We start from the raw sequence: 16,040 nt of genomic DNA on the forward strand, positions 1-16,040 counted from the left end.
AGCGTAAACAAAGTTCTATACAAAAATGTTCTACATAAAATTTAAAACAAAAAAGGTCCTATACATAATTGTTTTAAAATCAACAGTTCCAGAGTTACGGAGGGTGAAAAGTGGAGGTTTTTGATACTTTTTATATTTTTTGGGCAATTGATTATGATTTTGGTTGGTGAGGTTGAAGTTTCTTCAAGGGCTTATCACTAACATACCATCGGCCACTGAAATAGCAAATTTTATTTACAAAACACAATTCTGTTAAAGAAAATTTCTTTCATCAGTAATAATTTTATAAATTGTCCAAAATATATAAAAAAGTATCGAAAACCTCCACTTTTCGCCCTCCGTAACTCTGGAACCGTTGATTTTATGACAATTATGTATAGGACCTTTTTTGTCTTAAATTTTATGCAGAACATTTTTGTATAGAACATTGTTTACGCTAAAGCATAGTTTTAGAAATATTGATGAAAAACTTAGAAAAACTACTAATTTACCCACTTCTCCCCCATCTCCCCCCAAACAGGACGCTCAAAATGGTGTAATTTTTTACTGAACAATATGTGGACCATATAGAACAATTTGGTGTTGGAGGAAAACTTTTACTTTGGATGTTTGAGTTAGGCCTTTTTTTGGACCTAATTATACTATACTACCTCCGTAACTTTGGAACCGTTCGTTTCAGAAGGATTATGCATAGAACCTTTTTTATTTCAAATTTAATGTAGAACATTTTTATATAGAAGGTTGTTCATGCTAAACCGCATAGTTTTAGAAATATTCACGAAAAACGTAAAAAACTACGAATTTACCGATTTCTCCCCCCTCTCCCCCCAAAACCGACGCTCAAAATGGTGTGACTTTTTTCTGAACATTATGTGGACCATATAGAACAATTTGGTGTTAAAGGATAACTTTCACTTTGGATGTCTGGGTTTGGGTCTGGTTATACCATACTATAGTCAATAAAAATAATTTTTTTGTTTATTATTTATTGTTTAAATAAAAAAAACGATTTTAATGGAAAATGCTTAAATTCTCTTGTCTTTTACAATGAAGAAACTTGAAACTTTTAAAGATTGTAGATAATTATTTGAACTATACATAATTTCACTTTTTACGTTAATTATTTACCATACTGAAGTAAAAACTTCTTTTGTATATTGGTATAAAAAGTTTTATTAAAAAAACATAAAAGTCCTCCAAAAGGATTTGCAAAACGTTTTCAATCTGAATCAGATCATCCTCAGTGCCTAGAACGAAGTATTTCCACGTTAAAATGAATGCAAAAGGTTTAAAATTGTGACTAGGTTAAAGAAAAATGTGGCAATACTTACGTTCTGCTTCATAAACTTCTTTTCTTTAACCTAGTCACAATTTTAAACCTTTTGCATTCATTTTAACGTGGAAATACTTCGTTCTAGGCACTGAGGATGATCTGATTCAGATTGAAAACGTTTTGCAAATCCTTTTGGAGGACTTTTATGTTTTTTTAATAAAACTTTTTATACCAATATACAAAAGAAGTTTTTACTTCAGTATGGTTTTTTAACTATGGTATACAGCCAGCTACGGGGACTTTCCCATTGATTTTTTTTTAATTATTTACGTTATGCTTCATAAATAAATAATAAAGTTCCAAATTTTTTGCCGATTCCGACTACTTTTCATGTTTGTACATCATATTATGTTTTATACATATATTTTAATAATCGTGATGATATATTTTAATTTTTGAAAAGTGTAGGACTAAAAAGTAAAAAATAAAAAAATGTGAAAAACATTTTTTTAAGAAACGCTTTTCTTTAGTTACAAGTGACTAAAATTAAAAATATAAAAAAATCAACTAAAAAGAAAAAAAATAAAAAAAATTCAAACTCGAAGGATTATTCGAAAAAAAAAAACGGTTAGGCAGATTAAATATACAAAAATCTCACACATTCGTTAAAATATTGAAAAAATCTAACACATTCGTTAAGGCTATGGGTACATAATTCGCAAATATTTTATGTGTATCCCTACTTTTTCTGTCTTTACACGGCAAATTACGCGTAGTAAAATTCACACTGGTATGGATATGTAAACATTACTAGAATGTCATTCTACTTGAAAATGTCATCATTAATTTAAAGAGATAGGTTTTGAATGTTCTTGGATAACTCTTATTTTTATAATTGGAAATTATTAATTCAGTTAATAAATGTGATAATTTTTTCACTAACTATGTATTCAGTGATTGTAATAATTTATTTGTACAACAAAGACTAATACTTAATCGAGAAAAGAGGAAAAGTGTTAAAGTGATTTTTTAATAATATATTGTTATGGAACGCTTACAATAATTTTGAACATCTTAACAACAAAATACGGATCACAGAATATATTATCCTGATGTATTCTCTGCTTGGATCTTTCACAAATAATACACAATAAATAACTTTTTATTAAGTTCACGTCTTAAATAAATTATTTATCAAATGCACTATATTTCAATAATATTTAATCAATAACTCAACATATTCCCGATGCAATGTCAAATATTTAAAATTGTCACTGATTGTCAGTGTCTGACTGATAATATATGCTGACAATATTATATTCGGCTGAGTGCGTTGTAAGACAAAGATAGATTTGGAAAATATTACCACGGCATTGTGTTTATTTTTTTCGAATACTGAAAAAACCAATAAATATTTTTGAAAAATTTAAACGCAGAATGAAAGACTAAATTATTACCGAGGGCCGAAAGTCCCTTAGAATAAATAAAAAGTTTATTTTGAATGATATATTTGAAATTAAAAATCACACTAAATTTTCTCTTAGTTTGTCACCCCTGTAACTTATTAAAATAAACATTATAGAAGTTCTCAGGGACTTTCGGCCCTAGCTAATAACATGATATTTCATTCTGCGTTTAAATTTTTCAAAAATACTTATTAGTTTTTTCAGGATTCGAAAAAAATGAATCCCCATTTGAATAGCATTGCAGCCGAAAATACGTACCGATCCTCTTAAAGAAAAGCGTGGGGCGCGTCTTTATCGAATAAACGGTTTTCGCCCCACGCTTTTCTTTACCGAATATATTAGATTTTTTCATTTTTTTAACGAATGTGTGAGATTTTCGTATATTTAATCTAACAGTTTTTTTCGAATAATCCTTCAAGTTTGAATTTTTTTTATTTTTTGCTCTTTAGTTGATTTTTTATAATATTTTTAATTTTAGTCACTCGTAATTAAAGAAAAGCGTTTCTTAAAAAATTTTCTTTTTATATTTTTTTATTCTATTATTTTTTTTATTTTTGTTCTAGAACCCACTGATGAAATACAAGAACAGTATATTGTACATCCTAAAGCACTTAACATATTTATGTACGTCTATTTGGTGCTCAGCTTCATATGGTTGGTAATATCTATATCTTTGGCATGGGGTAAGTATTCGGACACTAAATACTAAAACTACCTTACAAAAACATATGTACGAGTCATATTCACTAGGTATAATATATTTTTTTCCAGCAGTTCAAGCCATATCCATTGAGTCACTTTTAGCAAGATTTTCAGAGCGTGACTCATCAAACTTATTGTACGTTAGTCAGAGCGTTAGTCAAGTCTTGGCGTTATTATTTTTTGGAAGGGTTACAAATGTAGATACCAGCCATTGTGCCATTCATTTGGTATTATTCCAGTTGTATATGACGTCGATTGTTCTTCTTCTTGATGTGCCTATCCGTGACGAATGTTGGCGATCATCATGGCAATCTTCACTTTATCTGCAGCAACGCGGAAAAGCTGCACAGATGTGTTGAACCAGGTTCTGAGGTTCTTTAACCCGGATGTACTTCTTCTTCCTGGACCTCGCTTTCCAAATATTTTTCCTTGCAGGATGGCTTGTAGGAGGGCATATCTGGATTCATTTCGCATAATGTGTTCAAAGTATTCCAATTTTCGAGATTTGATGGTGGTTAGTACTTCTCGGTTCTTCCCCATTCTTCTAAGAACCTCCTCATTTGTGACCCGATCAGTCCATGGGATTTTAAGAATTCTCCGATATAGCCACATCTCAAATGCTTCCAATTTTCGGTACATATCCTCGTTCAAGGTCCATGATTCAACACCATAAAAAAGGACAGAGAAGACTTAACATCTCAGTATTCTTACTTTTATACCAAGAGAAAGGTTGTGGCTCTTGAAAAACGCGCCCATACGGTTGAAGATTGATCTAGCTTTTCCGATGTGCGCTTTTATTTCTTGGTTGTTGGTCCATTCTTCATTTATTATGGTGCCGAGGTAGTTGTAGTGCCTCACTCTTTCTACAGGAGTTTGGTTGATATAGAGTTGACCTTCTGTTATCTATTTCTTGCTGACGATCATAAGCTTTGTTTTCTTTACGTTTATATTGAGTCCATATTGTTGACTGTAATACGTGATTTTGTCCATGAGGACTTGTAGGTCTTCTAGGTTGTCCGCAAATACTATGGTGTCATTTGCATACCTGCTATTATTTAGCCGGTACCCGTTTAGCAGAATACCTTTTTCAGTTTCGTGCAAAGCTTCGCTAAATATTCTTTCAGAGTAAAGATTGAAAATTAGGGGGGGGGGGGGGAAATGCAGCCTTGCCTCACTCCACGCATGATTTTGACATATTCGGTGAGTTCACCGTTAACTCTGAGGTTTGCAGTCTGATTACAGTAAAGGTTTCTAATTATTTTCAGATCTTGGTTGTTAATTCCTGCTTCTTTTAGTATTTGCATCATCTTGGCGTGTTGTACTCGATCAAACGCCTTCTCGTAATCAACCAGACATGCGAATACGTCGCAATTGACGTCTCTGCATCTCTGGAATAAGACTTGTATTGAAAACAAAGCTTCTCTCGTACCAACAGCATTTATGAACCCGAACTGGTTGGGCGAAATTTGACTTTCACATAGCTTGTAATAGTGCGGCAGATTCGTGCAAATATTTATAAGAATTGCACATTTAATGATACAAGCATATAAATTGGGCCACATATACTGCACATATAAAGGTTCAAATTTAGATATGAGGCCATCTCAGATTTTGCCTTTTACAAAAATGGCGGACATTCAAAATGGGCGACTATACATATGTGACTAATAGCACGATATCTTTTGAACGAAAAGTCCGATTTCAACCAAATTTGGTACATAGGTTCTTTTTGTGATTTACAAGGTTTATGTCGTGAAATGGAAGAATCGGTTTACCAGAAGTTGTGTTTTTCCTGGTTTTTCATGTAAAACTATTTTATATTATGTAAATAATTTATTTTCAATTTTTTTACCCTGTATATATTAATTTTCCATAATGGTAATACCACCATTGAAAAGAGCGTAAGAATATGTTTTAGAAAATATTTTGAACTTTTTAGTTATGTTAATTACCATTTAATAAATGCATAACGTATCTTCACATGTACCTTTGTGTGGTAGATTCGTGCAAATATTATAAGAATTATTGTGAATTTAACGGTAGAAGCATATAATTTGGACCACATATACTACACATACAAAAGTTCAAATTCAGATATGAGGCCATCTCAGATTTTGCCTCTTACAAAAATGGCGAGTATTCAAAATGGCGGCTATACATATGTGAGTAATAGCACGATAGCTTTTGAACGAAAAGTCCGATTTCAGCCAAATTTGTCATCAAGGTTGTTTTTTGGATGAATAAGATCGAGGTTTTGAACCGGAAGAATCGGTTCACCAGAAGTTGTGTTTTTACTGTTTTTTTTTATGTAAAAATCTGTTGTTTTTTCAATTCTTTCACCCTGTATATATTAATTTTTCAAAAAGTTAATACCGCCATTGAAAAGAGTGTAAACATAATTTTTACGAGAGATTTTGAACTTTTTATTTATGTTAATTACAATTTAATAAATGCATAACGTATCTTCAGATGTACCTGTGTGCGTCAGATTCATTTTGAATGCCCGCCATTTTTGTAAAAGATAAAATCTGAGATGCCTCATATCTAAATTTGAATCTTTGTATGTGTAGTGTGTGTGGTCCAAATTCTATGATATAACCATTAAATGCACAATAATTCTTATATTATTTGCACGAATCTGCAGCACATAGGTTTATAGGTACATGTGAAGATACATTATGCATTTATTAATTGGTAATTAACGTAACTAAAGAGTTCAAAATATTGCCTAAAAATATTTTTACGCTCTTTTCAACGCCGGTATTAACTTTTTGAAAAATTAATATATACAGGGTGAAAGAATTATTAGAAAAACAACATGTTTTTACATAAAAATCAGGAAAAACACAACTTCTGGTAAATCGATTCTTCCGGTTCAAGACTTTGGTCTTGCACATCAAAAGAAGAACCTATATACCAAATTTGGTTGAAATCGGACTTTTCGTTCAAAAGTTATCGTGCTATTAGTCACATATGTATAGTCGTCATTTTGAATGCCCGCCATTTTTGTAAAAAGTAAAATCTGAGATAATTATATGTTTCTACAACACAACAAAAAATAAATAAAGCGAATAAGACATATATTTTTGCCAAAAAAAATACGTTTAATTTTTTTGCGACATTTAATATTAAAAATAAAAGGTCGCCTAATTTGGGATAGCCAGGTATCCAAATTTGAGACAGGTACCCCAATTTGAGATACTATTCAAAAAAGTCCTTTCTTTCGCAGAAAAGGCAAATGAATGTGCTGGACTTTATTTCTCCACACTCCACAGTCTTCATGTTCCCACCTGCCACATTGGTAACACTTTTTACACTTTGCCCATCGTTCTCCATATTTATCGTCGGAAAATTTTCCGGTGCAAAATAGACATTCCGCGTCGTTTTCTCCACTTTCGTCTGACGATGAATCAGCTAATGGAAAGTCTTCGCTGCTATCTGAACTTGAACTTGAAGAAACTTTCCGTTTCCTTCTTGATGTTTTGCCTTTTGATGTAGAAGGTTGACCTACGTCTTCGTGTACTGCTATTTCTTCTTCGAACGTTGCTGTTTTTTTCTATTGAATTGTTTTTTCTGGAGCTAATACACAATCCAAGTTTAGCTGGGGTACTAGTTTTTTTGCTTTTTTTCTTCTGCAAACTTTGCTCTAATTCTTCTTTGTAAGGTGTTAGAGTAATTACTGAAGCCTTTCCTGATCTGGCATGTGGCTTTTTAGTGGTGTCTCTCTTGTATGTAGGGATCGGACAGATGTCTTTCGGAGACACAAGTTGTTGATGAGGTAGTGGTGGACTAGGAGTTCTATGTTCTCGCATTTGATGATTTGGTTGTTCATGGTTTGGTTCTATTATTTGTTCGTCCCTTTCGTTTTGTGTTTGCAAGTGCTCTTGAATTCCAAATTCAAAGTCCCTAAAAATATGGCCACAAATAGGGACCAGTCCAGTTTTTCGGAAACCATTGCAAGATATTTCCATCGTCGCAGCTTTGTTATACGCTTTACAAAAAATACTGGCAATGGCATAAGGCGACACAACACTCAACTGATTTTCTCTAAGCCAGTTTTCTATTTCTTGTGCGTAGTAAGTTTTCAGCGGTGCCATAAAAGCAACATCCAACGGTTGCATTTTATGTGTAGAATGTGGTGGAAGGCAAATAATCGTCACATGATTCTGTTTAGCCAAATCTATTAGAGCAACGTTTCCCATATGAGAATAGTGGCCATCAAGGACGAGAAGAACAGGGTCTGCAGCTGAAGGTTTAGTGAATTTTATGAAGTGTTGTAGCCATCTAGTGAAAATATCGGCCTGTACCCAACCTGACACATGGCATTCTGCGACTGCTCCAGTGGGAGCTCCTAGCATCAACTCTGTTTTCATATTTTTTCTAGGGAAGAAATAATGGTAGTACGAAAACTCCTGCAGCATTCATACATGTAATAACAGTAATCAGCTTGCCCCTTTCTGCTGAAGTAAGTGACGAAACCTGCTTCTTCCCTCTCATAGAAATGACTTTGCTATGTTTGTGCGTAACAATTGTAAATTGTAATACCTGTTTCGTCTACATTGAATATACGTTGTGCAGGGTTAGTAAGCTTAAGATATTCTGGTTCATACAGGTCAAAGAACTTGGATACATTTTCATGAGTAAACGATTTTACTCGAGCAGATGACATTCCCTGAGGAGTACGCATTGAAAGCGTCGGGTGCCTTTTCAGAAAGAGTCTTAACCATTTCTTTCCGGCTGATTTTTTGACTCCGCTAAATGGATGTGGTATTGAGTTTCGTATTGCAAGTTGAAATGCCAGTCGTTTTATATCACACGCTCTTAGCCCGAAATAACGTTGCTCCATAGTTAGGGCATACTCAACCAACTCATTTTATAATTCCAAAGTAAGAATAGGTCGGCGGCCAATTGATATCCCGACGAGTTCTTCTAGAGTCTTGTCTGATTTCACATATCGTTCTAAGGTACCTTTTGGTACTCCAAAAACTTTTGAGATTTTCAAATAGCCCATCTCTCTATTTCTTACTGTATTCATATCATTTGCATACATACCATTTTTTATTTTTTGGCGGCATCTACAAACAAAAAAAATACATAAAAATAAAAATTTTTACACCGGGTCCTAATTTGAGACAATCTCAAATTTGGAACCTACAGATGTCTCAAATTAGGATTTTTCCGTTAAAAATAAAACGAATTTTTGTTGGTTATGTATGCCACACAATTACCGTTTAATTTGCATAAAATGTATTAACTAATATTAAACAACAAAAAAAAAAATAACTGGAGTAAATGTAATCATCTTACCTTGATGTATTGTAGGTTTTTATAAATTCTGAAAAAACTTTGTGTATCGTGTAAATCAAATTAACGTCGACAAAACAACAACGGTCACTTCTAAGCGCCAACTAAAAGCAGATCTACTACTAACTTCACAGAATGATCAGTTTTCAATATTTTCACTAGATGTCAACCCATCGTACACAAATATACGACGGTGTCTCAAATTAGGCGCCTGTCTCAAATTTGGTGCCTCTCCTCTACTACCAAATGCTCACTTGCAGTCCCCACTTTTGATACTCACGATATAACCTTTTCATCATAAATTCTAGATTGAAAGTATCTTGAACTATCCGACCTCATCATCTGCAAAACTAAGAGAGAAAAGGATGTTGTCATTAACTGGAATACCCATTCCGCCACATCTCTTCTTCCAGCTTCTAAGGGCTGCCTCAATATACAAATTAAACAAAAGAGGAGACATACTACAACCCTGTCTAAGTCCTTTTGTATCTCTCCCTTTCTATCCTGTACTGTATTATTCCTGTACATTTCTGATAATCTGCAAAAGGTGGTTGTCAATATTCAGGTCTTTCAAGGCTTCTCACAGGTTTGTTCTAGGAACCGTGTCATATGCCTTTTCTAAGTCAACAAAATCTAATATTATCCATTGGTATTTTAGTGACGATAAAAAAGAAATGGAAGGCTGTATCGAAAGTATTGATATGTTGGGCTATAACTACCATAATTATAGCAATTCTGGACATAACTCTTATGAGTTTACTGGCGTCGGATATACAGAAAGCAAGAAGTAATAATCAATCTTTAATAAGAGGACAGGTAAGATTTCATTTTAGCTTTTATATGGGATGCCTCATTTTTACTACTACTTTTTTTTTTAAAAAAAGGTCTGTCTGCAAATCAAATTGTTAACCAATATTAACTCTTTATAATAAACAATAGACACTAGCCAAGACATGTACCTATGCTATATTGATTTTGAAAAAGCATTGGACAAGGTACAGCACGATAAACTAATTAATACAGGGTGAGTCATGAGGAACTGTACATACTCCTACCTCGTATGCAGGCCTCTATGGGGAATAACAAATGACCATTAAAAAGTGTCTGCTCCTATTGTTTAATAATATACAGGGCGAGTTGTTAATTTTTACAGAAATTTGTATTCGTCATAATTTTTGAACAGCAAGATCGATGTGTCTCTTATTTTGGTCAATCGTTACACTATTACCACCCAATCAACTGATTTACTCAAACTAGAACAAAATCAGGTCCGGCTTTTAAAAATTAGTTCGTTTTGGTCTTAGAAAAAAATTTCACCCTGTATACGGTTTTTGAAAACTCTAATAAGAATTTTACAAATTAGACAAATAGTTAATTAAAATGGCATATTTATTTTTTCCCCACACGATTACTTAATTTTTTATAAAAAAAAAAATCAAATTTGACTATGAATTAAAAATTTGGTGAAGTCCATAGATTTAAAAAAAAATTACTTTTATTACAAAAATTAATTATCTTTGAAGAAATATTTAATTTATAAGTAATAATACCACTGCTCGTGCTATACGTTTTAAATAATACAAGCTTTTTAGCCAATTTCCAGAATTTTAAAAGGAACAGGTTGTTTTGAATAATACTAAAACATCATCCTGTATAATATTTGTTTGTCAAAAAGGAGATAAACAAATAAACTTAAATTAAACAAAAACTAATATGGTTTTTCTCATGATCATTTTTCAGTGCGTCACAGTTTTTCGATTTCTTTCTAACGCATTAAATTGTATATGACAGAAAAAGGCACGTCGGTGATAACTTTGGTAATTATTCTAGTTCCGTGATTATTCTAGTTGTCGATAGATGGCGCTATAATAGAAAAAAAAATTTACTAATTATATAATATATCTACGAATATAATCTGTACAATTTATAAGACTATACAAATCAAAGAAAATACCATTTTATAAATGCAATAAAGACAATTGATTTGTTTTTATGCCTAATTGCAAATCAAATTTGACAACTGTCAGATTTAACTAAAATGTCATGTTAGAATAAATGTTATAAATGTATATTATCACGGACTTACCTTTTTTTCTATCATTTGTGACGCACTGAAAAATCCTCATGAAAAGAACCATACTATGTATATGTATAAAAATGATAATTTGACATTTTCGTTGTTTGAGTACATAATTTGACTTTTCGTTCGCCATCGTTATTATTTATTTGTGTTTCTTACACTGTACTTTTTTGCATTATTATCTATATTTTACAAAATAGTTAGGTTTAGTTAGAGGTATGTACTTTATGCACGATGGGGCATCACCACATTTCTCAGTTGCTGTTCGTCAACATATTCATGTAACTTATGGAAATAGCTGGACAGGACGCGGAGGGCCTCATGCATGACCACCTACATCACCTGATTTTAACCCTGTCGACTATTCCCTATGGGGTCGATTAAAAGAAATGGTTTATCGAGAAAATATCAATACGCGACAAAAACTAAGTAATTGATAAAATTATTGATTCTTGTAACATTATTAGAAATGATCCCTTAACTCTCAGGAGGTCTATTAGACAGTTGATGGTCCGACAAAGATGGATTTCATTTCGAAAGTCTGCTATAAATCTCAAAAAAAATTTGTTTTATTGTTTTATTTGTTTCTTAAGTTCTTTTATGTATCTATGTATACAATTGTTGTACACACATACATATTGTTAAATTTAATTAAACATGTAAATAAATCCGTTTATGTTCAATGTTCTACATAATTTTCTTTTCGTTAATTTAAAAAATAAATTTACTGTATTTTGCCTTTTGAAATAAAACTCTGAGAATTCAATAAAACTACACTACCTATGAATCACTAAACAAATACTATACAGGGCGATGTTTTAGTATTATCCAAAACAACCTCTTCCTTTTGAAATTCTGGAAATTAGCTAAAAGGCTTTTATAGTCCAGGAACCGAAGCTTTTCACCTCGCAATTTTTACAGAATGGATCAATTTGCTTGAAAATTTGAGAATATGTAGTGGATAGTCCAAGGATCAAAATCTATATGATGCCGAAAGGCGCTTTTACCATACGTTGGTAGTTGGTATGGTTTTTACCATACGGTTGTCACCCCATCTCGGGGTGGAAATTTTTTATTATATTTTGACCGCAAAACTTAATAAAAGCATTCATTCTAAGCAAAAAATCTTCTATACATTTTTTTGAGAAAATTAATAGTTTTCGATTTATTCGCTATCGAAAGTGTTAGTTTTATATCAAAAAAATCAATGTTTTTCGATGTAAACTCATTTACTATTCACTCAACTTTTACCATAGAAAAAATTCTTTAAGACCAAGTTCTTGGGAATTAAATAACCTACAATTTCATATTTAAACATTTTTTAGTATATCTGATGCTAATCTTTTTAGAATTCAATAAAACTACACTACCTATGAATCACTAAACAAATACTATACAGGGCGATGTTTTAGTATTATCCAAAACAACCTCTTCCTTTTGAAATTCTGGAAATTAGCTAAAAGGCTTTTATAGTCCAGGAACCGAAGCTTTTCACCTCGCAATTTTTACAGAATGGATCAATTTGCTTGAAAATTTGAGAATATGTAGTGGATAGTCCAAGGATCAAAATCTATATGATGCCGAAAGGCGCTTTTACCATACGTTGGTAGTTGGTATGGTTTTTACCATACGGTTGTCACCCCATCTCGGGGTGGAAATTTTTTATTATATTTTGACCGCAAAACTTAATAAAAGCATTCATTCTAAGCAAAAAATCTTCTATACATTTTTTTGAGAAAATTAATAGTTTTCGATTTATTCGCTATCGAAAGTGTTAGTTTTATATCAAAAAAATCAATGTTTTTCGATATAAACTCATTTACTATTCACTCAACTTTTACCATAGAAAAAATTCTTTAAGACCAAGTTCTTGGGAATGAAATAACCTACAATTTCATATTTAAACATTTTTTAGTATATCTGATGCTAATCTTTCTATTCTGAAGAAAATGGCATCTTTTACCAAACTACAAAAATTCGTTATTCGCTTTTAACTCCAATTTTTTTAAAAATAATCATTCTAAGCCAGTAAAACTTCTAGAATCTATTACTAATACATAAATAAAAACGACTGAATAAGGCCAATGACTAAAAACACCGCCAACTTACATTATTATGCTTCCAATTTGATTTCTCCTTTTTTTTTAAATATATTGATTTTTTAACCGTAACTTTTTTATTTTTTTCTTAGAAAGTTTAGTAAAAAAGTATTTTGTAGGTGCTTACAAGGTCTATAAGGCTATTGATATCAAATCTTTTTAAAATCCTCAATCTCAAAAACTGTTGACTTAGAAAGGGTTGGTAAAGGTGGTTTTTGCATATTATTGCAAGTTTTAATTGTCAATAGCTCACTCAATTTTTGCCGCAGAAAAATTTTTTTCAAACCAAGTTCTTAGGAATTAAATAAGCTACAATTTCATATTTAAACATTTTTTCGTATCTCTGATGCTAATCTTTCTATTCTGAAGAAAAAAGCATTTTTTACCAAACTCCAAAAATTCGTTATTCCATTTTAACTCCATTTTTTTAAAAACTAATCATTATAAGCCGGTCAAACTTCTAGAACCTATTAGTAATAAATAAATAAAGAAGACCGAATAAGGTCAATGACTAATATTAATTAGGGTGGTGATTAGGAGGTTGCTTCCGATCACTTTTTCACTGAAAAAAATAGAGACTGACATTATTTTCATTATAAGTCAGTTAATTTGTGAGCTAGAGACTTTTGTTATTTCTGGAGATAGATATTTGTAAATACTTTAAATTAGTTTGAACAAGCTATCCTCGAAAAATGCATAGTTTTCCCGTCTTTTGACTTTGAAACTACAATTTTTAGCATATGACGAAGAAGAGCTAACATAAAATCAAGTATAGCTCGATTACTATTGGTCTTAAAGAAAATAAAAAAAAAGATTTTGTTTATTTTTTAAAAATGTACATTTTTGTTAAGCAATGTTCTTTTGATAAAACGAAAACTTTTTGCGTTATTAGCAGAAAACTGATTAAAAACATTGATTTTTTCTATTTAATACTAACACTTTCGATAGCGAATAAGTCGGAAATTATTAATTTTATCAAAATAATGTATAGAAGATTTTTTGCTTAGAATGAATGCTTTTATCAAGTTTTGCGGTCAAAATATAATAAAAAATTTCCACCCCAAGATGGGGTGGCAACCACCCCCATGGTAAAAGCGCCTTTCAGCATCATATAGATTTTGATCCTTGGACTATCTACTACTTATTCTCAAATTTTCAAGCAAATCGATCCATTCTGTAAAAATTGCGAGGTTTTGTCCTATTTTAAGCTTCATTACTTGGACTATTATTATTTACAACGTATAGCCAGGGCTGTTTTATCCATTAGGCAATATAGGCAGTTGCCTAGGGCGGCACATTATGAGAGGGCGGCACAAATACTATACAAAAAATATTTGTATATAAAAATTATGAATCTAGGTTCTGTCATTAAGGAGTATCTCTTTCAAATTACTTTACCGCAAGGAAGCCATAGGCGTAAACAGGATGATCCTAAGGGGGGGGTTACAACTACTGGAAAAGGGGGGGTTACAACTACTGGAAGGTCTCTGAAGGGTATGGTGTTAAGCGTATAGAGCTCAAAGTACATCCCAATGGGGGGGGTTATAACCCCCAAAACCCCCCCCTGGTTACGCCTATGAAGGAAGCCAAAAAATTTTGCCAAATAAAACATAGGTATAAAGAAATAAGGAAGAGAAATTAAATTTGACGAGGGGCCGATGATGAACTAAACTTTTCATCTAGTGATGAGATGAAAATCCACACATTCTATGTTATAATCGACACTCTGTAAGAGACCTGAATAGACGACTGGAATCTTATCGACTTACGTTTTCGTGATATTAGAGAGTTATTGCCAACGTCTTTTAAGTCGACCTGTAATAAAAGATCCTTTATTTTGACATATAAGCATGCGCAGTATTGCGTCTTTTATTTTTGTCTTTTAATAAAATACAGGCCGCCTGTATTTAAGGAAAATTAGAGGACACCTTTATTTTAATAAAAGTTCCTTTATTTTGACATAACGTGTCAAAAATGTGAAGAAAGGTCTAACTTCACTTGTATTTTGAATTTATCTTGTCGCTTCTTTGGATTGATAATTTATGTATTGTGGGATTGATATTTGATTAAACTTTCATCATTAAAGTTGTATGTTGGGTTTTATTTATTAAAAACAACTCTAAGTAATATTCTGAGATATAGATTATTGATGTTTTGACCCAAACGAATATAGAAAAGAACATTTTATTGAAGCTTGAGTTATTACAAGAAGTTGTAAAAAGGAATATTATGTAAATAATTTTAAATTGTTACTAATTACAATGATCAGACTTAAAATATCAGTAACTCATTTATTAAACTCAATATATTTTACATTTTTCTATAGAAATAAATATTTATTGAAGATATAAGATCAATAAATTTTAATGAAAGTTAGGATTTGTTAAAATTCTAGATTCAAAATAGAGTTCTATTCAACAGATATATAACAACAGGTTAACAAAATAAAACAAAGGTTCAAGTATTTATTTTTGAAAATTTAATCTTTTATAGATTAGAATCTATTAAGTTTTTAATCAAAAGTATTAATACACTTTCATTTTCATGCCATCTTCTTCTTTTGGTTCTTATCCGTTTCGAATGTTGGAAATCATATAGCAATCGTAACCTTGCTAGCTGCTATTCGAAACAGTTCCATTGATATTCTCCCTCTACCAGGTCTTCGCTTACCTTTGACTGTACCTTGCAATATGTACTGCAGCAGGGAGTAACGGTGCTGATTTATCATATGTGTCCCAGATACTACAGTTTTATGCGTTTAATGGTAAACAGAATCTCCAATTCCTTCTTCATTCCTCCTTGTTCGTGATCCATTTCATGCCATCAGTATTTGTTTATTTAAACATTGCCAAAAAAATTAATAAAAACCAGCATAAAGCTTAATTCTTCTATTATCTTTTTGTATATCGGGAAGTTTACCTGACAGATTAGAGGTCTTTTTATTTTCAGATAACTAATTATTGGGAAGTTTATATAACAGTATCCTTAGTATCTGTCTTTTCAGCTCCGGATAACTAGTTAACGGGAAGTTTTTCTCTGTCAGATATCTATTAGTATCTAATCTGTCAGATAAACTTCCTGATAACTAGTTATCCAGAGGTGAAAAGAAAGAAAGA

General features: G+C 31.8%; 1 protein-coding gene across 9 annotated transcripts in view; it reads left to right on the plus strand.

The window, feature by feature from the left end:
* Window positions 1-16,040, plus strand: part of LOC114335148 (mucin-2) — an 85,309-nt gene that overhangs the window by 22,737 nt on the left and 46,532 nt on the right. For all 9 annotated transcript variants that reach the window (XM_050662580.1, XM_050662579.1, XM_050662584.1 and 6 more), the window contains exons 3-4: window positions 3,303-3,422; window positions 9,404-9,561. In XM_050662580.1, coding sequence (XP_050518537.1) covers window positions 3,303-3,422; window positions 9,404-9,561 — 278 coding nt within the window. The remainder of the gene's footprint in view (window positions 1-3,302; window positions 3,423-9,403; window positions 9,562-16,040) is intronic.

Source organism: Diabrotica virgifera, chromosome 9 (genome assembly GCF_917563875.1).
Source record: "Diabrotica virgifera virgifera chromosome 9, PGI_DIABVI_V3a".
In the NCBI taxonomy this organism is placed as follows: Eukaryota; Metazoa; Arthropoda; class Insecta; order Coleoptera; family Chrysomelidae; genus Diabrotica; species Diabrotica virgifera.